General features: G+C 36.7%; 1 protein-coding gene across 1 annotated transcript in view; it reads left to right on the top strand.

Annotated features, from left to right (window-relative positions):
• EDIL3 (EGF like and discoidin domains 3) overlaps positions 1-27,497 on the top strand; it is a 191,010-nt gene that overhangs the window by 114,900 nt on the left and 48,613 nt on the right. Inside the window, exons 6-8 of the mRNA XM_025167536.2 lie at positions 6,697-6,852; positions 13,389-13,533; positions 21,068-21,252. Coding sequence (XP_025023304.1) covers positions 6,697-6,852; positions 13,389-13,533; positions 21,068-21,252 — 486 coding nt within the window. The remainder of the gene's footprint in view (positions 1-6,696; positions 6,853-13,388; positions 13,534-21,067; positions 21,253-27,497) is intronic.

The following is a 27,497-nucleotide window of genomic DNA, read 5'->3' as shown; positions in this document are numbered from 1 at the left end:
TCAAATTGCAATGTGGGGGTGTAACAGTTATTTCCAGCAACCATCTGTACCTCTGACACGGTCTTCTAACAAGTCTCTCTGAGCTCAGTTGGTGCTCATTGCGGTACTGGCTATTTATCCCAAGAACTGAAACCTGCAATGTGCCACTCCTCTGCCACTTAGCCTTCTTGTCTTCCACACATAGCAGCAGCACTGCTTAAGACTATGGATCAGATGTTGGAGTTCTAGGGACCAAAGATTTCACAGGGATAAGTTGTTGTTCAATGTCTGTTCTCTGAACTGAGCCTTGGTTTACAAGAGGTACACTTGGATCCTTGTTCTCATTCTCCAAAAATGTCTCCTTTCCCAAAGAAGAATCCAGGTTGGACATAACTAGATAAATAGAATATTAAAAAGGGAACAACTGCAAGCAAAACATGAAACAGCAAGATCTTCCAGAATATTGAGGCAGTCACTGAGAATGATCTCTCATCATCAGATAAGGCAAAGACAAAAGCCTTTTAGAGAACAGGCTGATTGAAATAGAAGGTGATCCTTTAAGTATCTTGGATCTAAGTTATTTAGCACTTTAAGGACCTTCATCAATACTCTGAAATGTGCACAGAAGCAAACTGACATTCAAACAGATGTTTTAGTTTACCAGATATATTTCAATTGTAGGTATTATTTAATAGGTAACATAAATAACCATATATTTATCTACATTTATCCTCTTCTTTGCTAGTGATAGAATATAACTATAGGAGACATTAATCTATCTTCCATGAATGTAGAAGTTAGAAAGGCATTTGTCTTCTGCACACACATGCAGCACACATACAAATACATTCGCTCTTTAGTAAAGAGATTCTAGGAAAAAGAGTTTGAAATATATCACCTCAGTTGCAGCGCATGAAATATTATTCCAATACTGTATCCACACAAAACTCAAGATCTAACCCTGAGGAGGGGAGCTGAACTTTGAAGAAAGAAAATAGGAGCAATTTACAATAATGTTTTAGCCAGACATCCTCCAAAAGCAGAATGACTGGAATGGAACCAGAAGAGAGGAGCAGATGGTGCTGATGCAACAGCACGGTTCTATATTTAATCGCTTCTGCTGTAGAAAAAGCTGAACAAGATAACTGAAATGAAAGATAGGGGGAAAAAAAAACCACAGCTACTAGCTGTTCAGATGCAGTTTTGTTTAATTTATGAGGTGGAAGGAAAGGTGATCTACGTTTTTCTCTACTTGTACCACATATAACGGTCAAAACTCTGTTGGTGTCTTGTATCTAGGCAGAATGGGTGTCATGTTTAAGGTTTCATATATATGTTTAGCTTCTACATTTTACATATATGCTGGTTGCCAGAATAAATTATTCACCAGATTAACAGGTCTCCTGTGATTCCCAAATCCCAAGGTACAACTTAAAAGTCAGATTTTAATAGTCTATCTGGTTGCCAGCTCTACCTCCAGCGTTAGGCTCAGTGTTTGTGGATAGGAAGACACCATCTTTTTCCTTTAAAGTTAAATATTCCTTTGGTCTTTAAGGGCACACGCTTTGTGGTCTTTAGAATTATAATGTTATTTTCATGTTGTGACGTAAGGAAATGTGTAAGCCTACACATCTAATGAAAAACAAATCTTGAAATGGCAAATCTGTTTCTAGCTATATTTTGCTGTTCCTTGTAAAAATATTCTTCTTATTTATTGACTGCTAACCACAGTGATGCCAAAATGACAGTCGATACATAGTGACATTGCACATAAATTCATAAGGTGTAATGTTTGCAATGCCATACTGTGAGGCACATTTCATCACTTGTCTCTCCCACAGACACACCTGCACAGAATTTACTGGGATTTATATAATATAAATTAAGATAGTCATTAAGGTATTTGCCTTATTTTACCACGTTTTGCTGCAGAGAAAGTACAAGCCTAGAAGTTCCTGCTTGTCTATTTTTTTATGTTGTTGTTGTTTTGTTTGCCAGAAACTAGGCATTTTGAGGCCATCCATGTTAGCTTTAGTTCCCTGCCTACCAACCATCTTCATTGCCTCTTCCTCTGCTCCCATGCCCATTTAATATTAAGTGTGAATTTTACTTCCTCCAATCCAACCTGTTCCAATTGGACAGCAATAAGCATTTGATAGTAACATGTAGTGATTGTCAGGAAGTCCACAGTGGGTAATGGGTCAAATCTACATGAAAATGGTCAAGGCTTTGATCACTTGGTTGCAGCCTCCATCTTGAACCCACAGACATCTCTGATAATTATATTTCACTAGAGATACATTATGACATTTTTTTTGCTTTATCTCTTCTCATTTCTTTCACTGATCTGAAAGAAGCATTTAACAGATAATATGTAACAGTGATTATTTTCCCCCAAATAGTTAACTTACTTGTTAAGCTTTTAAAATGAGAAAACATTGTTTATCAAATACCAAGAAACATAATAGGACTATGGTCTGAAAATAGACAAAGCCCTAATTTCAAGATAGATTTGGTTATTTTGGGATATTGTCATTTACATGAACTGGAGTAGATGATTTAAATACATGTCCTGATTCCAAATCCTCTCAATTTTCAGCCTCTTCCATAGCTTAGCTCTGCTGCTAATAGTAATGCTGTAGAAGCTACAGTAGAAAAGAAAAAAAGGATCCCACTTGATGGGCAGGACAGGAGGACTGGATTCAATAGGTCTATACTCAGCTCAAGGGACTTTTGTGATTAGACTACCACCAGTTGTGCCAGTCACAGTACTTTGGATGGATCATAAGATTTAGGAAGAGGAGAGAAGTATGGTTCTCAGTAAAATTACAAACACTAAAGATTACTGGGAGTTGGGGGAACACTATGTCTAAGCTATGTATATAAAGACACAAATAAAAATATAGTACCAAACACCTACAATAAGTCATAGCAAACTAAGGCATAGGCATACAATCTGTCTTGGGAAATAACAGGTCATTATCACCAGAAAAGATAGTCAACAGAGGAGGTCTTGTTGTTGTTGTTGTTTTCCTTATCACACTCCAAAACCCAAGACCAAGTTGGATCAAAGAACCCTAACACAGGGCATGTTGCTTCTAGAACATCAGAGCCATCTCTCAAAGAAATTGGGTGATCGCTGCTCACTTCAAAAAGCTAAGGATTGCAATTCAAAGGTTAAGTTACTCTTTTCATCCTGAAAAAGGGAGTACAATTTTTGTTTCAAATTATATAGTACATATCAGCATTTGTTTAAAGAGCCCTGGAAAATTAAAATAGCTGAAAATATTTGCTTTGGCTTCATAGTGTCAATTGTTCTAGTAATACATGTAAGAATTAAATTATTTAAATAAGGGGAGAGAACTTTTTACATTTTTTAAAATCAGTTGTGTATTTCTCAGAGTGTACTATTAAAGCAATAAAATGAATTGCATTGTGCATTCAAAGGATTCATAAGATTGTTTTCACATATTTCTTCATTATCTTGTTGTATTTACTTGGCTTTCTTATAAATGTGGGGAAATATTGCTTTTCAAATGATTTGTTGCCTTTCCCTGGCTGGTAGGAAATTTAGCAATAGCAGCTATGTGTCTTCTGATTTGAAAACAATTCAAAGTTCATCTTGTGATGTAAGATGGGTCCCAATATGCACATATCAGAGCTTCTGCTTGTGCTGTCTTGGAGTTTGTGTCCTGAGTGTTGCCTCCATATGATTCTTCATTTTTGTGAACAATTTTTAAGTGAAGATCAAGGGTAAACTTTGAGGAAGGGGCTCTGAAGGCTTGCAAGTATAAAGAATTGCACCCTGACCCTGCCTGCCTTGTGGAAGGCATTAAAGACCTAATTTTCCCTCCCAGAAATTCGGTCTGGAAATGGTATGACCTGCTGAATGATTTTTTTTCCTGGCACTTTTGTGTTTGAACAGATGTAAATGTTCCTGGGAAACTGAACTCCTATTATCATTTCTGAAGCAACAGTACTGACTGAACAATTGAGTTTCATCCTTCAGCTTTATATATATATATATATATATATATATATATATATATATATATATATGAACATTTGTCAGGAAAACCAAATTCTAGTCTAGAGTCTTATCTGTTTTACCATAAAGACTACCAAGGAAGAAAGAGGAAGGAAAACTTCCACTGAATGAACTGAAATCTGCTTATTTAATGTCTAGCCTTTACTCCATAAGCATATGTAAGCTACATAAAGTCTTAGCCAAATCATTATTTCTTTAAAAACAGCTATAATGTAAGAATAAATGCTTTAATGTATTCAGATAGATGCAAAACTATTCTTTATGTTACACTTTATTAAAATAAATGTGAAAAGACCAAAGTGGAAACTTTTTTTTCCTCTTGTTTTGCCAATTTTTTCCTCTTTCTTTTCTCCTGTTCTCTTCAAAAATTGTTAAAACAGGCTCCTCCACTTCCCCTGTTTAGATGACTCATTTTCTACGGAGAACATTTTTGACTAAAATTGTGAGCAGTTGAGAAATGAATTTGTGGATTCATTCACCAACCCTTCCAACTCCCTCCCCCATATGATTTGAGCACTAACGTATTATTTTTTGCAATGAATTAGTACGAATGCTATTCAGAAAGCATTGCTTATTGATTAGAGTATGTCAGTTGCCTACATGTTTCTATTAACTTTATGTAAATCACTTGCAGGCAAAGAAGATTAAAACAATTATGTTAAAACAATAATTTGAAATATAAACCCTGTTTGAAGTCCTTTTGAAATCTGCATTAAAAATATATGATCAGAATTGTCTTTTTCATTAAGGCAGGTGTAAATGTTAGCTAATTTAATCCTGGCAGGAAATAAATTGTCAATTTATATTTAAGTATGCTTTATTTAACTAACAATCTAATATATTCTTTTCTTGGGAATCATAAATCAAACTTCCTATAAATATTGGCCAATATAAAATGTGCATTATGAATGTTCTTTTCACTTGCAGAGAAATATAACACCATTTATAACAGTTTTTTTAAAAAAAAATAACTAATATGTATGCATATTTGTCTTCTTTTTATTCTACAAAGCTAGTCATTCTTTTACTTCTACTGAATAGTTGTTCCAAAATATAATACCAAGCAGAAATGCTGCTCTGCTGAATTTCTGTTCATGATCAACCATATTTGTACTGGATATGTTTACAAAAAAAACTGGAAAGAATCTAAATATATATTAAGGTTTTTTACCCGCTACAATTAAGATTTTTCAGTATAGAAATTTGTCATTGCTTTCAAAATTCTCTTATTAGTGAGGAACTGAAAAGACAGTGAGTTATGAAAAAAAATATAAACACTGCTAGTCAAATGAAGTTTTCATACGTGAACACTTCACAAAGCAGTTGATCTGTTAATCAGAGATGTGCATAGATTAATACACAAGCTTGCTGGACTAAAACATGTATTTATTACTCAGAAACATTTAACTACTTGCATCTATTCATAGCAAAATAATTCATAGTTAATTATAATTTTTTAAAAGGCCTTAATTGATTCTTAGGCTGTGGTTAGTATATTATGGAACATAGCAGGTATTTTACCTAGATCCTGCTATCAGCTTCTGACTTCATGGTTCTGGAATGTAACTGCAGATATTTCATCACATCATAGTTTTATTCATCAGAGTGGCTCAAACTAAATGTACATTTTGGACCATGCATAATTATAAACTGTTCTATTATGTACTCTTTTATTCACATTTCCAAACAAGGAAATACCAAATCTTGTAACTAAGAGTAAGGAAACATTTTTAGTTTTCATTAATTCAGAACAGTTTTTTTGAGTTTGGAATGGGTTCTGACTTTATTGGAAGTGTTCCAATACTGTTCTGACCATTCTGGAAGAGTTTTGAACTTGAAACAGGGCTGTTTTGAACTGAAAATCCCTCAGAACAGACTTGCTTTAAGCTCAGAACACTTCAAGTTTGAAACTACTACTTCTTCAAATTTAAAATGAACTGTTTCAAATTACAAACATTTTGCATACTCCTAGATGTAAACCTTCATATAAGAATTGCTCCAATAATTAGTCACTTTTATTAATATATAAACTATTATTGTTTGTTACTTGTCCTCTTTTAATTTATTATTTTACTTTTCATTGCCATTTTCCTCTTATACTAACACCTGGAGTACTAAAATTCATTCTCCTGGAATCCCTGTAGATGAAAGCAAACTTTTTATACTTTTAAAATAAATAAATGATTAGGCAAATAAATAATATCTATATAGTCACTGTATGTTACACAGAAAAAAGTAAACATATATATTTTATGAATGACCTGCATTTCTGAATTTGAAGTATATATACCAGTAAGCATAATATGGAATCTGTTTAATACAGTTTTAGCAGTGGAAGTTATTACAAAGATCAGGCCTCTAGCTATGTGATGTATATTCTCCAAGTTGTGAACTTGACTTTGTTCTGTATTATTCTTGTGCCCATAGGAATATACAGGGGCATGGAAAACATGCTAGAGGAAATTATTTTTCTTTAGCATGTGACATTCTATTAAATGAATTAAGTGTCATAAGTGGTATCACTGAGCTCAAGTCTAAATGAAGCCTTGGACATAGGAAAATTCAGTGTTAGACAAACCATACATTTAATGTATACAAGCAACAGCAACAGCTAAATGAAATATCATAATGTTGATTATTCCATTGATGATGCCTGATTATAATTTCAGATAAACCTACAACGAAAAATGAGAATCACTGGAGTTATCACACAAGGTGCCAAGCGAATTGGAAGCCCAGAATACATAAAATCATACAAAATTGCATATAGCAATGATGGTAAATTATGGACCACATACAAAGTGAAAGGCACCACTGAAGATATGGTAAGTCAATTTCATCAATAGAAAAACACTTTATGTCTTTCAGTAGCATAACTTACATAAAAGTAAGCTGAGACGTTTCTGCCTTCAGATTTTATTCTGCAATAAAATGCAATTTTGAGTTGATTGTTTTTATTTATTTGGACTGTTATTGGATTGCTATTCAATTTGGACATCACCCAACTCTAACTGACTATGGGCAGCTCACCATATATTACCATAAATAATCAATGCAAACAACAACCAATGGGATGTGGGCACTGTATAAAGGCAGAAACAAAAATAACAAAACTACACCAAACCAGGGGCCTATCCATCTCATCCCAAGGGCTGGGAGAACAACCAGGTCTCTAAGGCTTTATGGAATGCCAACAGGGTGGGGGCTGTTGGAGAAAAATATCTAAGAGGGAACTCCTGTTCCATCCCATTCGCAACTTACAAGTTTTCTCTTCCTTCCTAAGATGAGGTTTGTTTTGTTTATTCAAGCAGCACATCAGAGGACTTCAGTCTCCAAACATATTATTATTGTTATTGGTCACACAGTAAGGACCAGGGATAGGCAGATGGTGTTAAAGGTATCATTGCAGGATGTAAGCTGTTCCAAGTAAAGCTGCCTTTTGAAATTCACTGATGGTGATTTTGTCAATGCCAATGGTCTTCAAGTGGTGCTCCAGATGTTTTGGGATTGCACCCAAGGTGCCTATAAGTATTGGTACTATCTTTGCTTTCTTTTGCCATAGTTGTTCTACTTCAATTTGCAGGTCTTTATATTTTGCTATTTTCTCCAGTTCTTCTCTTCTATTCTGCTGTCTCCAGGTATTGCAATGTCCATGATCCAGACTTTTTGTCTGTCTTATCAACAATTGTTAAGTCTGGGGTGCTGTATGGCAAGTGCTTGTCTGTTTGAGCACTTTTAGCTTCCTCATTTTCTATTACTTTGTTTTGTGGTCCCACCAGTTCTTGCTTGCAGACAAATGGTATTTCTTGCAGATATTCCAATGCACCATTGTTGCTACTTTGCTTTGCCATGTCTCTTTTCTATTCTTAATTTGGTCTTTCTTATAGACAAGTTTGGTCTCTTCAGTATTCAGTAAGCCTTCATGGTGTACTAGTTCAGTGCATCTTCTTCACTGTCCTTCAGATATTCTTCTAATACCCTTTTTCTTCTTCAACTGTCTGGTATACTTGCAACGTTCCACGCCCACCTATGCTCCTTGATAAGTGGAGTCTGTCAACCTTGCTGCATGGATGAAGGGCATGATTCATTGTCATTATTTTTCTGGTCTTCCTGTCCAAGGCTTCTGGTTCTGCTTATGTCCAGTCCACTATTCCAGCTGTGTACTTAATGACTGGAATAGCCCAGGTGTTAATTGCTTTGATGGTATTTCCTCCACCGAGTTTGGACTTTAAGATCTTCTTCACTCTCATGATGTATTGACTACTAACTTTCCTCTTGACTTCAGTGTGCTTGATGTTGTCAGCTTGAAGGATGCCCAGGTATTTGTAGGGACCTTCTTCATCCAGACTCTTGATGTTATTTCCATAGGGCATCTTGATTCCTTCAGTTTTCACTATTTTTTCCCTGTTGATGGTAAGGGTGGCACATTTGTCCAGTCCAAACTCCATTGCAATATCTTGGCTGTATATTCGAACAATGTTGACCAGTGATTCTATTTCAGATGGTGTTTTTCCTTATAGCTTCAGATCGTCCATGTAAAGGAGGTGGGATAGCCTGGCAGATGTTTTAGATGTTTGATAGCCATGGCTTGACTTGCTCAGTATTGTTGACAGAGGAATCAATGCAATGACACAGTATTGGTGATAGTGAGTCTCCTTGAAAGATTCCTTTCTTGATATTAATCTCTCCAGTTTATCACCATTGACCAGCAACTGTGTCTTCCATTGTGACATTGATCTTTGCACAAAGCATCTGACGTTTCTACTGACTCCTGTTATTTCTAGACACTTGATTATCCAATCATGTGGCAAGGAGTCGAATGCCTTCTTGTAATCAATCCAAGCTACATTCAAGTTGGTCTTCCTTCTCTTGCAGTTTTCCAAAATCATCTTGTCAGTTAGGAGCTGATCTTTTGTTCCTCTGCTGTTTGGGCAGTTTCTTTTCTGCTCAGATGAAAAGAGCCTGTTTTCAACTAGATGCTGTTGGACTGCATCAGCTACCACACCAGTTAGCAATTTGAACGTTGTTGATAAGCAGGTAATTGGCCTGTAGTTGCCTGGTGCTGCCCCTTTGGTTGGATCTTTCATTGTCAGGTTGGTTTTGACAGATGTTAACCAATCTTCAATTTCACCTCCTTGCAGTATGTTGTTAAACTGCTTGGCAATGAGTGGATGCAGAGCAGTCAGATGTTTCAACCAAAAACTATGCAGTTCATCTTCACCTGGTGCTGACCAATTCTTCATCTTCCTTGCCCTTTTCTCCACCATTTCTGCTGTTATTATAAGTTCTTTCATTTCAGCTTCTTTTTTATTCTTTTCCATCTCCTTTATCCAACCTGCATTCTTGTTGTATTTCTTTGGGTTGTCCCATAGCTGCGCCGAAAACTGCACTATCTTCTTTATCAGGTGTTGACTGGTTCATTGCAATCTCTTCATTTATGGATTGGTAGAAATGTTTTTGATTCGACTGAAATTGGAGATTCTGCCTATAGTGTGCAATTTGGGCTTCATATCTGCTGATCTTTTTGACTATAGCTGTTATTTGCTGCTTTATCATTTCCAGTGCTTCTTTGATCTTCCTTGTTTCTAGGTGATATTTCTTGATCAGGCATTCTTTGGTCTTCTTGTTCTTTAGCTTCTTTTCTTTCATCTGTTCTACCTTGCTTCCATCTGACCTTAGCATGCTGATCTTATTTTCCAACCTGATCTTCTATTTTGGTGGTGCACTGTTTGGCTTTTTTTCTTGTTTGTTGATTTTGCATCCAAGGTATTCAGTTATAGGTGCAGCCATGGTGTACATTAGCTGGTTTGTTTCTTGCAGTGAGCTGGTGCTTATATTTGATATTACAGTATTGGCATCTTTTAATACTTGTGCTAGCTGTTTCTTTGTAACAAGCTTCAACTTTACTCTGTTCTTTTTGTGCTGTTCTAAGTGTTCAGTTATTCTTTGTTTCAATTCCTCTTGTTTTTTAGTGAGAGGGGTTTGTTCTTTCTGAGGAGAAGGCAGAGGAGAGGGTTCCTGGTTTGGGAATGAAAACAACTCAATAGCTTACTGCCAACTCTCCCTGGTTTGCCTTTACAGTCTGAACTACTTCTGGCAAGGCTTCAATTTCTTTGCCCTGGGTAGACCTTTGTAGTTCTTCCAATTCTACTTCTGTGAATACTTTATTTCATATTACAAATCGACATTGATCTGCTAGCCTCTATTCTGTTATTTCTGATTCTGGATTATGTTCTTTCCAAAACTGGTGCATTCTTTTCAGATATCCTGATCTTACCGGACTTAATTTGTAATAGGAGATCATTATTTCTTTGTTTTCAGTCTTTCAATCTTCAGTCATATTTGTGACAGATAAAAAACTTTTCTTCCAGTAGTCCTGCTGGCCCTGGTTGCTCAGCCAACAGTCCTGAGTCCTGTAGTCCACTTGTCACCAGATCTCCAGGAACTAGAACACATAGCATGGTCCTTGTTGACCCAGGCAACAACTGATCTGGTATAGGTTTCTGTAAATTACATCTCACCATATTATTTATGGGATAAACACTCTTTATCTGGCTCCTGTAATGACACCAGTCCAGTATGGTTGAACCTCTGGCATAGCTCTCATCCTCCTCAAAGCATCCAAGCTCTACAACCCCTTCAAGTTTAAATTTATATTATGAATTTGCAAAGCCAGGTCAAGCATTCCTGGATATGTTCAGCAACATTCCATGGGCAAGACCCCAATACACAGGAAACAGGGTATATTTATAATCAAGCACCAAGGAAATACAAGATCATAAATGTGATTGGATACAAATTAATTATAAAGATAAAGTTTTGAAAGTTGCTATGTTGTACATGCTAAATATTAAACCACAGCTTCAGCAAATTCTAGATGCCCTGACCAATTTCCTCTTGAAGCCTCTTGAAGTATATAGTTACAATATATAAACTATTCTTATGTACCTCCTTGCTTCTAGTGCTTGCTAAAGATTTGTGTAAAACACTTACTAATATTCAAATGGTTTAAATATTTCTACAGGCACAAATGGATTTCAGGCAATCCCATTGCCCCTTATAGAATCATAGTGCTATAGTAAATCTGTTTATTAACTTTAAATACCTTAAGTAGGTTGACAAATGGCTAATCCTTGAAAATAAAGGAAACACTGAATAAACTAATTGTAAAATAAAAATGCATTTTAAAATTTATCCTGACTTATAGTAAGTATACCCCATTGTATGTCACTCTTAAGAGCAGAAGAAGAATACAACACCATTCCTGTCCTGAAGCAAGGACAGAGAATTGTGTATTTAAAAAATATGATAAAAAAGATATATGAAGATAGGAACTGCCTCTTACTGTACTCAGGGTCAAACGACAGAGTTTGTTTTAAAGCTATTGTCACAGACTAGATTCTATAGGGCAGCAGTTAATAAAAAATCCAGACAGTAGCCTTTTAGTGCATTTGACCTGGTAAAAGGTAATTTGGACAGGCATGGCAAGCTTGGTGAAAAGTCAAGATTCAGAGTATACATAGAGGCATACACATAGGGTGCAGACACAGGAAGTAGAAAAACAGAATGCTCCAGCCCTTCCCTATTTTGCTACATATATTTTTAACAAAACAGTGACACCTAGTGGCCTTTCTACCTCATGGAGTTGTGTTGCTGTGGAGCGTGGGCCCAAAACTGCTTGCAAAGTGATTGTGCAGAAGTTAAGAAAGCATCCAGTTAGCATCTAAATAGTGTTTTACTCAGTGAAAGATAATGTAGATAGGTGTGTCAAGCTTGGTGAAGGCAAAGCTCAACATAAATGCCTGTACAAGCATGGAGGAAAAGTGTAGTTACAGGAAGCAGTAAGGAATAGTGTTCTGTTCCCTTCCAGAAACTCCACATATATTTTTAGTATGACACTGAGACCAAGCGATCTTAGTAGCTCATGGGGCATATTGCCTTTGCCTATTCCAACACCTAAGAGATACTCTTTGAGAGACATATTATGAGAATAACAGTGGACCACTTTTTGGCAGGAGACAAGTGAAGGACACTGTTGAAAGCATTCTACCATCTACGCTATGGTTCCAGTCAAGATTACATGTGTTTTCAGTTGCCGGCCATTTTTTTACATCTAGCTTGTCAATAAACAATTGTCAGATTAAAGTAATGATAATGTTATTGATTATTACTTTCATTGGTTGATATTAATAAAAATAGCCAAATACAAGAAAAATAGGGGGAAAACAATCTTGCTCAAAGAACTACTTTCAAAATCAAATACATAGCAAAGCTGGGCAAATTCTTTGAAAGGGGTATTTTGAAGTATGTGGGAGTGAAAATGAAGCACCTTTTTTTGAATACTTGAAGCAGCTACAACTTCTTCTGGCACATATGGCGGCTTTGGATGCTACTCCTGCTATCTCCCTGTATATATCTAAAGGTGGTCTCAAAGAGAAGTGGATGTGTATGTACCTGTATGCAAAGACAGGCAGAGGTAGCTTCTAAAGAATCTATGTGAGTTTGGGGGGGAAAAACCCAAAGCTGTTCAAAAAGCACTTCAAAAAGAGGTGTGTCATATATTACTGAGCATTCCAAAGTATTTCTTCTGAAGAATTTATGAAGCCCAGATACATGTGATACCTCTAAGTGCTTTGAATTGCCTTCTTCCTAGGGCTGAGAGAGATTGACTGGCCCAAAGTCACCCAGCTGGCTTCATGCCTAACTCACAGTCTCCTGGTTTCTAACTACTATAGAAACTGACCCTCCCTTCATGGCTTAGGGCAGTGTTGTCCAAACTTGGCCACTTTAAGATGAGTGGACTTCAACTCCCAGAATTCCCCAGCCAGCCATGTTGAAGTCCACTCATCTTAAAGCGGCCAAGTTTGGACAACACTGGCATAGGGCCTGGATATCTGTGAGGTCACCTGTCTCCAATGATCTATGCCTATCCTATATGATCTGGCAGGGTTGACAGGTTCCAAGTCCCATCAATAAAACAATGTCAGACATCTCACCATGTCAACGCCCTCTTCTCTGTCATCACACCTGGCTTTTGGATTTGCAATCCCCCTGAGGACTGTACAGCTGTGATCCTGTGGTCCTTTAGGAAGGCCTTAAAAACCTGGCTCTTCCAGGAAGCACTGGAACAGGGCAAATTGTAAAACTTGCTGGAGCATCTGCATTGTAAGCTTTTATCTAGCATGGCTATTACCTTTTAGGGCATTGTTAATTTGTGTTTTTTAACCCTCTTGAAAGCCACCTTGAGTCACTAGTCAATTGGGCAGACCTATACATTGAATTAATAAATTAATAATTAATTTTCTATATTTGCCTGTTACATCTGTCAGGTGTGACTAAAACCTATTGTGTACTGTTGCAGGTATTCCATGGAAATGTGGATAATAATACACCTTATGCAAATTCTTTCACCCCACCAATAAAATCTCAGTATATACGATTGTATCCTCAAGTCTGTAGAAGGCATTGTACTTTGCGAATGGAACTTCTTGGCTGTGAATTATCAGGTCGGTATTTTCTTGGAATACAAATTTTCTTTGTATTATTTGTAAATATTATTTACAAGTGCCTTATTATGAATTTATGTACAACTATATAAATATATCAAAACTAATGCAATTTGTGCATTCTTTATTTATTTATTTATTTAACATTTTTAAAAACACATTTTTATTATTCCTCCATTTATCTGTTATTCTCCTACTGGAGCACACCACTCCCCTTTTTTACCTTCTCTTATATTTTATCATCCTATCTAAATTTAAATCATTATCTCTTTTTATAGTCACTAATTGTGAAGGAATCTAATAGTTGTTTGTTTTAATACAAGAAATACATTCAGATCCAAAATTAAACCTAAATCAATAAATTAAAAAAAAAAGTAGAATAAAGATATACAGCCAGCACTGAAAATGAATAAAAACAAATCATTTATTGTTTTCACATTGTTGGCATTTATATCATAATTTTCCACTAGTACATGTTGGTCAAGGAAGCTAACAAAGACTTAAAAACAGTATAATTAAAATGTAATTAAAATAATTATTTTGTTTATAAAACAAACAAACAAAAAACACCAATGATCACCAGGGTTCCAACATCCACAGGTAAAGCCCATGTATATATCAAAGGTCTAAAGCAGTGTTTTTTAAACCTGGAAACTTTAAGAAGTGTGGACTTCAGCTCCCAGAATTCCAAAGTTCCTGGAACTTTCATGGATTTATCCTTGTAGTTTTTGGAGCAATATTATGGAAGTGGTCTATTACCTTCTTCTGGGATCAAAAATCTACCCAAATTGAGAGGGAGAAAGAAAGGCTGCCACAGACAGGTTGCTTTCTTTTACTCCCTTAATATATTGTATAACTACACTGCAGCTATATGTATGGTAGATAAGCATGATGATTCCCTCATGGCCACCATGATGTGTGTGCACCCCTATGGTAAGCATCCAAGGCCATGCTTTCCTTTCCAGCTTGAAGCTGAAAAGGAATTCAAAGATGGCCTATATTTTTACACTGAGTTTCAGCACTTCTCAGCAGATATTCAATATAGCTTAGAGCTTACATTTTCTCTGCAGGTGCTCTGAACTGCCAGGGCCTCTTAAGTATCTTTGAAGGTCAGGGTGTATTATTTCCCCTCTACAAAATTATAACTAGGAGGAAAATCAAGAATTTTCCCTGAATTCCTATGGAAGTGGAGCATGAAGTATAAAATCATATAATGAAATGTTTCTTAACCTTGGCAACTTCAAGATGTGTGGACTTCAACTTCAACACTGACTGAGGAATTCTGGGAGTTGAAGTCCACACATCTTGAAATTGCCTAGGTTAAGAAACAGATATAATATATAAACTGGAAGAGATCTTGGAGCTCTTCTAATTACCTCTCCACAGTGCAAGAATCTACTACTGCAGCATCCCATGGTCATTCAAACTATGTTTGAATACCACCAGTGAAGAAGAGTTTTCCATTTCCCAAGGCAATTTGTTCCATTCTTGAACAGCTCTTACTATTGTGAATTTTTTTTCCTGATGTCCAAATGAAATCTTCCCTCCTAAATCCACAGTTTCTTGTTGTATCTTCTGAAATAACTCTGAACATTTCTGCCCATCTGCTACATGACAGGGCTCAGACACTTGAAGATTGCTACTATGTCTCCCCTTCTCCAAGCTAAATATACCCAATGGCTCCAACTGTTTCATTCATTCATTCATTCATTCATTCATTCATTCATTCATTCATTCGTTCATTCATTTCCAGGACCCTTATCTTCTTAGCTGGTGATCTCTGGATACTCCAGTTTGTCATTGTTCTTTCTAAAATGCGGTACCCAGTACAGACATGGTTTCTCTTGATCTTGACAGTGTATCTCTGTTGATGCAGCTAAGGATTGAATATGATTTTTTTGCAGATGCATGGCACAGCTGCTCATATTCAGTTTGTGATCCAATGCATGCAGATTCTTATTACACATATTGTTGTCTGATACAGTCTCCCCCAACTTATATTAGACAAGATCTTAACTCTTCTCCAAGAAGGAAGACATAACCAGTTGTTTTAGGCCCAGTATCTATTTGACTTTTATCACAGAGGAACATAGAGACAGGATTATAAATATACAATGTCAATTTACAATATTTGTAGCCTATCTCAGTTCAAAGACGCTGGGTTATGTACAACAAATTCCAAACAAGCGCACTAAAATATATATCAACAATAAAAAATCAATACAACAAAGGCCCTTTTCAATTAACCTAAGGGCCAAATGCTTGCTAGAAAAGTGCTGCTTTGACTTATTTTTTAAATACAGTACCAGTAGGGCGCAGAAGTCATTTGTGCCACCAACAGCAAGGGTGGGCAGATTCTGATATGTAAATACGTAACTGAACCTGAGCCAAGTGCAGCTGATATCAGGAGTCAAGCTTGATTTGAAGGAAACTTTGACTTCACATTTTTGACTACAGATGGTCCTCAGGTTATGACAGTTCATTCAGTGACCATTCAAGGTCACAATGGCACTGAATCTGAACAAATGGTACTTACAACAGATCCTTGAAGCATCCCCAGAAACATGTGATCATAATCTGGGCACTCAGTGCCTGGCTCACAATTACAAAGTTGCAGCAAACTATGGTCATGTGATTGTAATATCCAAAGTTCCCTACTGGCTTCCCACAAAGTCAATGGGAAAACCGGTAGGAAGTCAGAAGTCACGGTCATGTGAGCTCCTCACTTAACAATGGCAATCAGGACATTATTATGCCTGGAATAAAAAGGTATTTGGTGCTTTTCTAAAGGAATAGGGAGTCTGAGCCAGCTGTAACTGTGGGGTCAGAGTATTCCAAAGTGTAGGAAGACTTATTAAAAAAACATTTTGTCAGCAGAATTCTCAATAGGTCCTCTCTTGATGACCAGACTGCATAGTCAGATTAATGTTTGGTAAGGAGGTCCCTGATATATCCAAGCATCTCACTGTATAAAGCCTTATATGTAATGACCACCACTTTCAATTAGCCTCAGAAGCATACATCCTGTAACCAATGTAGCAACCTAAGAAAAGGTGTAATCTGTAGTAGCAGGTTTCCCTGGCTGACAGCCAGGCCACTGCATTCTGGACCAGTTCTAGCTTCTGAGTTATCCTGGCAGACTCATTTACAGTGCATTCTAATAGTCCAATTATATACTGTCATCAGAGTTTCCTGGTCTGAGTAATGTCATAACTGATGCACCAGATGAAGCTGCAAGAAGGCCACAGCTTTCTCCTTCTATCTGAGCAGGAACTATGAGTCCAGGAGAACTCCCAGTTCATGGGCTAGATCCTTCAGGAGGAGCATGGCCTTGTCAAGAGCCACCACTGGAATTGATGCTGTTGGATACTTACTAACAAATAGCGACTCCACCTAGATAGGGTTGTTTCTTCCTATTCAGACCCTTACAACCTCTGACTACCAATTCAAGATATCTGCAACATCTCTAGCTTGCCCAGGGAGGAGAAATAGAATGAGTGTCAGCATATTGATGATGCCTCACTGAGAACCAATGCATATCTTTTTCAGCAATTTCATATAGATGTTAGTTAGCATAGGGAATAGGGCCAAACCCTGTAACATTCCACACTGGAGTAGGCAAGGCCTTGACCACTCATCCCCTATAACTACCAGCTGAAGAAACTGATTTAAACTGTTGTCATGTTTAATTTCCTGTTCATCTGAACACATTAATACATAATAATCATGAACACATAGATTAAACTATATATCTAAAGGAATATTTTTCCTTGAACCTTCATGAATTTGCTTAGAATGTGCACAGTGCAATAATTTCATACTGACAATAAACTGATTCATATTTATATACTTTTTTGTTAATACTTTCAATTAATACTTGTAATCCAAATCCCAAGAGAAAGTGGAGTATTTTTAATTCTTTATTTTAAATTCCATCCTTCAATTATTCATACACTTCTTCCTAGTTTAATGCTTTCTTCCATAAGTCAACAAAAAATCAGGCATCTGATAGTAACTTTTCCATTTAGATGTGAGTGGCAGCTCACAAAAGCTTATGCCTTTTAATAAAATGTGTTAGAAAATGTGCTACCAGACTCCTCCTGATTTTTTTTGCTACCATAGGCTAACATGGTTCTCCTCCTACAGTTCTTCCATAAGTCAGAAATACTGTCTTTCCTGTTTTCTTACTAGATCATGCAGAACAAGCATGATACACAATTACAGCATGGGGAGTATACATGGATATCCCAAGATTTTCACCCATATCATATTATCCAGTATTACAGGTCATGCCTTTTTTCACATTTTAATAGATATATGTCTTTACATCTTACTGTGCTTGTCATCAGAAGAGAGTGTCAGCTTCAGTCGATTCTCTTCCAGTTGTTGCTAAACACAAAATTGTCTTTTGCTGCAAGTGGCTTCTGCTTCTGGAGTATACTGGTAGTTATTCATGATATGATCCACCATAGTGGACATTTCCTAGTTAGGGCTTCTTCTTTTTCAAAGGTGTTTGTTGTATCTCTGCCAGTCTTGCAAAAGAAAATCTCTCTCAATCTCCTAATAATTCTCTATTGTCAAATCATCAAAATTCTTTGAAAGGACAAAACCCCATTTGAGTTCTGATTGGATCCCAGCCTTCTAACTCTATCAAGCAAAAGAAGCACTGGCTACATCAGATTTATTGGCATATGGAAAGTGGATGAAGCCAATGGTGGCCCTATTTTCAGTAGTATATTTGCAATTGTCCTTAAAAGGCCACTTTTTCAAGATCTTCAGATAATTTACATATTCATATATCTCCTTGAATTCAAGCAGGCTCTTGGAAGTTGAACTGATCTCTCTCACAAAATCCTCCACAGAGTTGAGTAATTAAGATCAGAGTTTAATGTATCCAGGTGAAGCAGACAGGACTGAAATTAATCCATTTGGCTTCAAGGGCTCCATAGCATGCAATATCCTAATCAGATGCCTCCCAGATTTTGTCATGCTTTTTCGTATGAGTTTTGTTACCCTAATGATAAGGCTATGATAAGCCATCCCAGTCACAGGGTAATGGAGTGGAGAATTTGAGGGGACTAGAACAGCTTTTTAGTTTTCTGGTTCACATCATCTCATTGTTGCTCTGTTTCACAACAATGGAAGTGGTAATTATTTCCATCAGCAATCTACATTAGCTAGGTGACCTAGAATAATAGCTGTCTTTATTAATTTATTACAAGTATATGTATGCCACTGATTCAAACAGTGCTAAGCAGCTTACAACACTTACCTTAAAAAGTTATGTAAAATCCACCAATCATTAAAATTTTTAATAGCTGTGGCTGTCTTCCATTAAAACTGACAGCCTAAAAGCCCTGCAGAAGGGGACAATTTTTACTGTTTCTTGAAGTATGAAAGGGTAGTGCTGATGTCTGACCTGACCTCAAGGGGTAAGCTGCTCCAAAGCGCCTCTGTTGTTTATTGTTGTTTAGTCGTTAAGTCGTGTCCGACTCTTCGTGACCCCATGAACCATATTGCGCCAGGCCTTCCTGTCCTTCACTGCCTCCCTGAGTTTGCTCAGTTTCATGCTCATAAGCGCCTCTGAGAATGCCATTATCTAGTTCTTCCCCTTCTGCTCTCTCTCAGAGTGTGTACCCACAGCATTCTTTGACTATTTTCTCAAGATTGGCACCTTCACCTATAACCCTTCTGTCAAAGGCAAAGGATATAATCTTACTATTGGCTGACTTGTCAGCAAAAACTCTAGAACAGTTCTCTAGTTGTATTCAATCATGATTGTACAGTAGTAAGGATGCCATGGTCTAGTTCTGATTGCTGCCGTGGAAGATAAAAGTTGTTGGGCATTAAAATAGTGGCACTATAGCTATTACTATGAATGTTTAACTATTAATTTCATCTCTAGATATACTGAGTGAATTTTATCTTGGATCACCAGTCTCTGACTATTAATGAATAAATACAAATTAATGAACTGGTTAAATAAAGTGTCAGCTGTCCCTTAGCTTGGTTAACTAGTATAGGCAAGCTCTTTCTAATCTGAAAATAATTCTTCACATTCAGAGATAGTACCTCAGACTGCCACCACTTAAGGCAGAAAGACTGATATACAAATCCTTTGCTGTCTTCATATCCCACTTAATTGGATAGAGTGGGCATGCTCCAGATCCCTTCCCTCAAAAGTTGTCATCTCGTGGGACCTAAGAAGCTTGCCTTTTCCATAGTGGCCCCTGCCTTGTGGAACAACCCTCCCATTGAGATCCCAGAAAACCATTTAGAGCTGACTTTTCACCCAAGCATTGGGATAGTAAAGCTAGAGCATGGGGGACTGTACAGCTGGATAGATGTAGAGTAGTTGTTGGACTGGGTGCCTGACTTTTCTTGTTTCTGTTGTGTAGTTTTCTTGTGTTTTTATTACTGCTGTTAGCCACCCAGAGTTGTGTCTCACAAGATGGGCAGTCATATACATCTTTTTAAATAAATAAATCTTATTTTATGACCCATTAAAATGTTTTGTTGCTGTTCAGTGATTAAGCAGTTTTTGCTAATGAATTGTTGAACTACAGTTTTAAATGGTTTAAAATTTAGAATTCCTTTAGCTGCAAAAAGATGTTAATTAAATTTAGTACAGAAATCTAGAAGTACTAAAATAAAAGAGTGTTAATATTCTATTACAGTAAGAAAAAGTGAAATTTTGTTCAATATCTACATGTAAAACCTTTGGAACTTTTATAAATGATACTAATTAAGAACTCCAGGAAGTTTAACATATGTCTAAATACATGTTGATTGTTTCATAAAATACCACAAACAGTTATTTTCTCAGAGCAAAATTTTGGGCAGATATCTAGTGCAAGAGGGAGACCTGCCTTACCCCATTTAGAAGTAAGAAATAAAAGCACATTAACTTCTAAATATTTTCCCCTCTGAGAATTAAGTGAAAAAATACAATCATTTATATAGCCATTCTGCAAGTCCACAATATGGCCTTGCAAAGTCCATAATTTGACCATAATTTGAAGTTACCTAACTACCCCACTGGTTATAGTAAAAGGGGTACCTTATATATTCATAGATAACCTGAGAATTTTAGGTGCCAAAATACAGCCCAAAAACTGGGTTTGTCTTATTTCCTGTGAAAGAAGTTTAATTTTCTTTCTGTTTTTTTCACAGAGAATGGAAAAATTTCTTTTAAAATACATTCGTGCTATCTCTATAGCACTTCTTTGAATGTCTGCAGCTTGAACACTGCTCATTTTTCCTTTCAGGGTTGAAATTTATAACATCTGAATAAATCTTTAGTTAACTGATAAATAAACTGAGCATATACATGAAATCTTCTGTTGCTTTCTTCTCAGTTTCAAAATAGTAATCTAAAATGATGTTTATTTCTTCAAAAGTTAAATGTAATAACTGGACTTCCATTGCCTTCAGTAAAACTGAGCACTTTTAATAAATACATGCTTGAACACAATGTCAGAATTTACAGGTCACTCCCCTTTAGTTTTTCAAACATCTTCTTTCATTTCTTTAGGTTGTTCTGAGCCTCTGGGGATGAAATCAGGACATATACAGGATTATCAGATCACTGCTTCCAGTATCTTCAGAACACTCAACATGGATATGTTCACGTGGGAACCCAGGAAAGCTCGACTAGACAAACAAGGCAAAGTGAATGCCTGGACATCAGGGCATAGTGACCAGTCACAGTGGCTGCAGGTGATAATTTTGGCATTGGGCTTTTTGTAAAAGAGCAACTGCTATTTCAGATTAGATTAGATGATTAGATTGGATTAGATTAGATGATAGGGATGGGGGGACAGATAAATGTATAGAGTTTACTGAATTAAAAAACAGAGATATACTGAATTTAAAGAATTTCAGACAGTAATAGGTATATTGAAATACAAGAGGCTATGATGATATGGAGATAGGCTATACTAAGCTCTCTCCATTGAAAAGAGATAGCATCAAGCCTAAATAACTTAGGAAGTAGTTGGAATGCCAATAATATTACCAAATCTTTCTCTTTTTTATCACTGTATGTTCATTTACTAAGAAAAGAGAAAATATATAGTAATGTTTTATTTATTTGCCTTTGAATAACAAACTCTGCTTAACATTTCCTTTAGAGGGAATGAACTGATTAGCATCCATTAGATGCTGATAATCTTTCTTTGTACATATTGAATTGAATCCAATAGATACATATGATGAGGCTGGTAGAAGCAGAGTTTATTTATTAAATTTGTATGCCACCCATCTCCCCCTGAGGGGAGTTCATTAGCTGTATTTCTTCAAGACCCTCTCTAATCTCTTAGAAATGCTACACAGCAGATCAAGGGACCATTCTGAAATAGGTAGACATAAGTATCAGGCTTCATAAGAAATAGCTTCTATGAAAAGAACTTCACCTACAAAGGTGAACATCTGATCTTCAGGAATTCTACTTTCCTCCCTTTCTCCACACCTTTTCCCATTTAAAATGGTTCCAGTCTTTAGTGGAATATGGAAGGGAAATGAAGATTTATTTATTTTTTATTATTTATTTAAATTTATTGGCCACCCAACTCCAAGGGACTCTGAGCAACATACGAAACTAGGGAAAACATAAAAACAGCCAAAAGCATTAAATCACACAGACAGCCCAGACTAAAATATGGACAGCAAAAAAACAAGTTATTATGGAACAAATAATAAACATCAACCCCAGTCCTGGGACCAAAGCCAGGTTTTCAAACCTTTCCGGAACCCCAGGAGAGAGGGCACCATCCTTACCCCTGGGGAGATGCTGTTCCAGAGGGTGGGAGCTGCTATAGAGAAGGCACATTTCCTAGGTCCCACAAGACGCCAATGTTTAATGGAGGAGGCCTGGAGCACATCCACTCTGCTGGAACATACTGGGCGGGCAGAAACAGTTGGAGATAAGCAGTCTCTCAGGTAGCCAGGCCCTACACCATACAGGGCTTCATAGGTAATAACTGGCACCAGATGAGACACAAAGTCTATTTCTTCCAGTTGATTACAAGTGTCTAGATTGGAATCCAATTCAGGAATTCTTTATTTGAATTTCCATAGATCTGTTATCCATATGGAGGCAATTATGTGAATAAATCTCTGTAAATCCAGGTACTTAAATTTAATTTGAGTAAGTGTATAATCAACTTGATTGTGCTGTTAGAAGACTATCTGAAATGAGCTGAATAATGGATAATCACAGATGCCATCTGGAAAGTTTTTCTATGTGATTGGCTGGCTATGTCATATCATGTCACAGCAATGGAAGCATAGTGTCTGATTTTAATTAAATATTTTTTGAAGCACATGTACCAGATCAGATTTACTGAATCAAATTGAATTATTCAAATGGAAATTCACAAGAGCCATGGAACTGTAATTTACTATTTGTCAAAGAGATTGAATATTTGGATTTGATTAATGAGCGTATAAAAAAATACTTATTCCATCTCCATATACAGTATACTTGGCAACCTGATGTTATTCACTTGTTTATTTTTGACAGCAAAACCTTTCATTAGACTACTTGATAAGGCTCCAGATCTGCATTTATCTACTATGTTTAGCTCTAGTAAGATTGATTCAGCACTGTGAACTATTAGGAAGCTGTTCACATTGCTTGTTTTCAGAGTTAGGATGATTTACAGAAGTTCCTGTATAGGCTAATATGTAAAAGTGCAACAAATCACCAGACAGAAGACTATTTGACAGGTCACTGTTCAATTTACATCTTAGAAACATTGTATATGGCAGTGATTTGAATCTTCTGTCAGAAGGGGAAAGGATGCTCAGCATGAAGTCTAACTGCACCAGAAATGTGCTTCTAACCCCCTGCAATCGTTTCACATATAAATTATGACTTATTAACTTTTGTTGTTGTTGTTTTTTTACCTGTGGTTGCTAAGCAATTCAACTGTATGATTACTGCCTTCACTCTGGGCCTAGTAGGAAGAGAAGGAAGAAAAAGAACTAGCAACTCCACTGTGTATTTATTATTTCAAGCTGTTTAGATAATAATCACTCAAGTCATTCACCTACAGATGACTGGAATGCTCCTGAACGAGGGGGAAAGAGGATGTTGATCTGCCCATGGGTTACCTTGTTTGGTCAACTATAAAAGGAATCCACAGAACAAAGTGGTTAGCCACATTGCACCTAGGCTAAAAACAACTCGTTTCTGGGAGAAATGAAATGAACTGGTTCTGACCGTGAAAGCCATAAACAATTTGGGTCCATGAGGGAAAGTCAGAACCCTGATCAACCCTAAATATTGATTTCAGTTGTTGATTTTAGTTATTTTAGTTATGGTCACTTTAGAGAGACAGTTTGATGTAGTGGTTAAGGCATCAGGCAAGAGACTGTGAGTTCTAGTCCCACCTTAGGCACAAAGTCAGCTTTGGGCAAGTCACTCTCTCTTAGCCCTAGGAAGCAGACAATCCACTTCTGAAATCTTGCCAAGAAAACTGCAAGGACCTGTGCAGCCAGCTGTCAGGAGTCAACCCTGGCACACACACAAAAAAAAGTCATTCAGGTTTTAATTTGGATTTTAATTTTTATCTTCTTCCTCCTAACTGCAATTGAATAAAGATGTGTAGGCCACTTAATGGGCAAATGCTTCCCTCACCCTGAGATTATACTGTAGAAAATAAGTAACAGAAATCTAAATTCAACAGCATGACTTTCCAAACTGTTTTCCACTGATAGGCTTATTATACTTACTTTTATGTTTTAATTTCCCCACCTCCAGAAGAGACAAAATACCTTTGCATCCCTATGGAAACTGAGCTTTGTTTTTTGTTTTGTTTTAACCTGCCATTGCCCTAAGGGCTCCAGCTGAAATTTAAGGATCTGTTGATCTTTTGTAATACATTTCCTTTTCTCCATAATGAATATGGGAGGCTCTTGACAGCTTGTGGTTGCCTCGGAGAAAAACCCAAGAGTTTCTCAAAGCTCAGAAGAGTGTTGGCTCTTCCAGCCAAAGTAGTGCTTTGCAATAGACAGTGCTGAAAGGCATCCCTCATTTTTGTTGATTTTGCTGGATCCTAAAACAAAACTTGTGCAAGACAATATACAATGGTTTGAATGGTGAATTATTCCATGACTGGTAACAGTGTTGGTGCAGATGGGCAGGGAATTGCACAAATGGCTCTTATCAATTCACCTAGAAATATTGGTTATGTTCCAGACCCTCTTGTGTTGTGAACCTGATTGAGTATATAAATTGATTCCTTTTGCATTTAGTGTCTCCTGGCAGCCTGAGAAAAATTATGCCCATTTTTCTTCTGCTTCAAAGTGCATAAAATCTCTCTAGGGCAGGATATGGCTACTGAAAACAAATGATCATTTGTAGTTCATAAAGTATTATGATGTGAACTCACAGAAATCTTTGACAAAGTGTTTTTATTGTTTCTTTTTGAAGATGAAGTTAGTAACTACTAGGCCTGTGCAAATTATCTATGCTTTGAAAGCTCCACTATGTAAAAGTGTGGCAAGGCACTGCTTCTATTCTATTCTATAGGTCCTTAAGACTCACTGGGGAAGTCAAGCAAGATTAATGGGATTGTGTACATGCACAGCCATCCTTGTGCATGACATCTCTTCATTGGACATTCCTGTGGAAGTCATTTCTATGTATACTCACAAATACAAATCCATGCATACAATTGGAGAAGATCTTTAAAACCATTTTGTTAAGATTTCTGGAAAACAAAGCTGCTTTAACACATCAAGGAAAGGAGTTTTTCTCACACCAACGTCCTTCATAATGTGGTCTTTAACTTGCTTTGAACCAGGAATAGCAAGCAAAGCCTGGTTCACCAGACAAGACAGCAGGACTATGGACAGTTCCAAGTACAGTAGGTCCTCCTGGCTGAGTTTCTCACCCTCGCAAGCTAGATGGGCAAATCTTATCCCAGCCACATTGCCAGTATTACCAGGAAATTGTTGTCTGAATTAGAAGATATTAGCAAGGCTGTGCTCTCTGGCTGGGAGGAACCTCATTATGAGACTGCCTAATTTCTCTTGAGGATTCTTCATCCAAGTCTTCTGCAATGTGATTTAACAGACCTGAAATTACTGACAGAGACAGGACTGAAATAAGATAACCATTTTCAAAGTATGTGGAAAAAAAAGGAATACCAGCTCTGATCCTACCACCTCCTTTTTATACTGGTAGTAAAAAGCTAGTTGCATTAGGCGTCTTGATTGCACAAGGTTTCTAATTGTTCAGGGCAGTGTAATTGCATTCAGCTGCTGGTTCTTAGGTTATATTTTAATTTCAGACTTTCCATGTTAAGGTTTGAAGGGGAAAAGTGACAGGTGCTTAAGTCAGCTTCATAATTAGAATAGCTGAATGCCTGAAAAGAGCTCATACTGTAGGACTAATTAACAGGGTTGACCTAATTATGTCTTTAGGGAGGGGAAAGAAAAAAGCTGTATCCATAAGCTGGAAACTTAAGCATTGAAAATAGTCTATATATTTCAGTGAAACTGAAGGACTCAGTCCCATATTGATTGGGCAGCTCACCATACAGCAAGAAGTAAAAGTGATATTAAAATTGTATCAAAAACAGGTTTTAAAAAGCAAAGAGTAAGTGAAATTGAAAACAAAATTCTTAAGTCAAGAAGCATCAGAACCACAATAAAATATACCTGGTCATTTTTTTTTTTTTTAAAAGTCTTCATCCAGTTCTTAAAACTGGTCAGAATAGTTACCAGGTGAACATTCTGAAGAGTTTAGTAGCATTTCCAAGGTGATCATTGTAAAAACCCTGTCCTTCTACACCATCTGTCAAAACATTGATAACAGGTTCCTGGAGAACAGCTTCAGACAAATTTAGCTGATATCAATAATTTCATAATGCTTTGATTTCCTTAAAATAAATCATTTCCCCATAAGCTTTATCATAGCATATTGGCATGAATAAGCTTTGTAACAGGTATGAATTGATGTTTTGATCCAGATCAGAGGTGATTCACATATGTCAGATGTGGGAAAAAAAATGAAGTTATTTCAGTTATCTGTTCTGTAATTTTTGAAAGTGTTATGGACTTGGTCAAAGTAAGATATTTTAAAAGTGGGAGGAAATGAAATACCACTTACAATAGTATCATTTTGTTTTGTTTTTAACACTCATTCTGTCAGGCCTAGCCCAAAGAACTCCTGGAGACCATGCAGGTTCAATCAGCAAGGTTTATTTGCCAGCACCTGTTTACAGAAATCTTCTCAGACTGACCAGCAGTTCCCAGGCACAAGTCTCTACTATCTTCTGGAATGTTTAGGGATGCGCCAGCTTTCTCTGCTTATCTCCAGAGCGTTGCTCTGGAGAAAGAGCACCGTTTTCATCCCCCTTCCTCCATTCCAGTCCATCACACATTCCTTTGGTATCCAGTCTATCCAATGATTTTGCCATGGTCCTCCATGTCATCTCTGAAAAATATTCAGCTTTTCTTATTTCATATAGTATTAATTCCCATTAATTGCAGTAATTAGTGATGCAAGACAATTGACAGCATTCAAGGGCAATATCTCAGCAATGCATTTGGTAAGATTCTGTACGTCATTGATTTACCCTTGTTGCCTTGAATACAATTCTGAGCAGAATCCATTATTCATATTAATTGTGTTGGTTAAAATGTATACGGCTGTATTGCCCTTCTGAAAACTGTTTTTATCTTATCAGAGTTTTAATTCAGTATTCATTTTATGAAAATGTTTATAGTGACAATAGAATTTAGGTGTTCCATTTCAGTAAAACCAAAAAAGGCTTAATTTATTTTTAATGTAGCATTTAAAATATAAAATGCACAACCTTGGAACAATCATTAAATTAATTCCAGTTAGCCACCTGCAGTGATATAATTAGCAGGGCAGAGCAAGAAAAGTCTTCTAAAACTTTATTTTACAAGCAATATCTCTTGCATTCCATGAAATAGCAGTAATTTGA

Source organism: Python bivittatus, unplaced genomic scaffold (genome assembly GCF_059951505.1).
Source record: "Python bivittatus isolate LINGU-HERP-01145 unplaced genomic scaffold, Pbiv_v1 ctg000850_np1212, whole genome shotgun sequence".
NCBI lineage: Eukaryota > Metazoa > Chordata > Lepidosauria > Squamata > Pythonidae > Python > Python bivittatus.
This window is presented reverse-complemented; position numbering and strand designations above follow the sequence as displayed.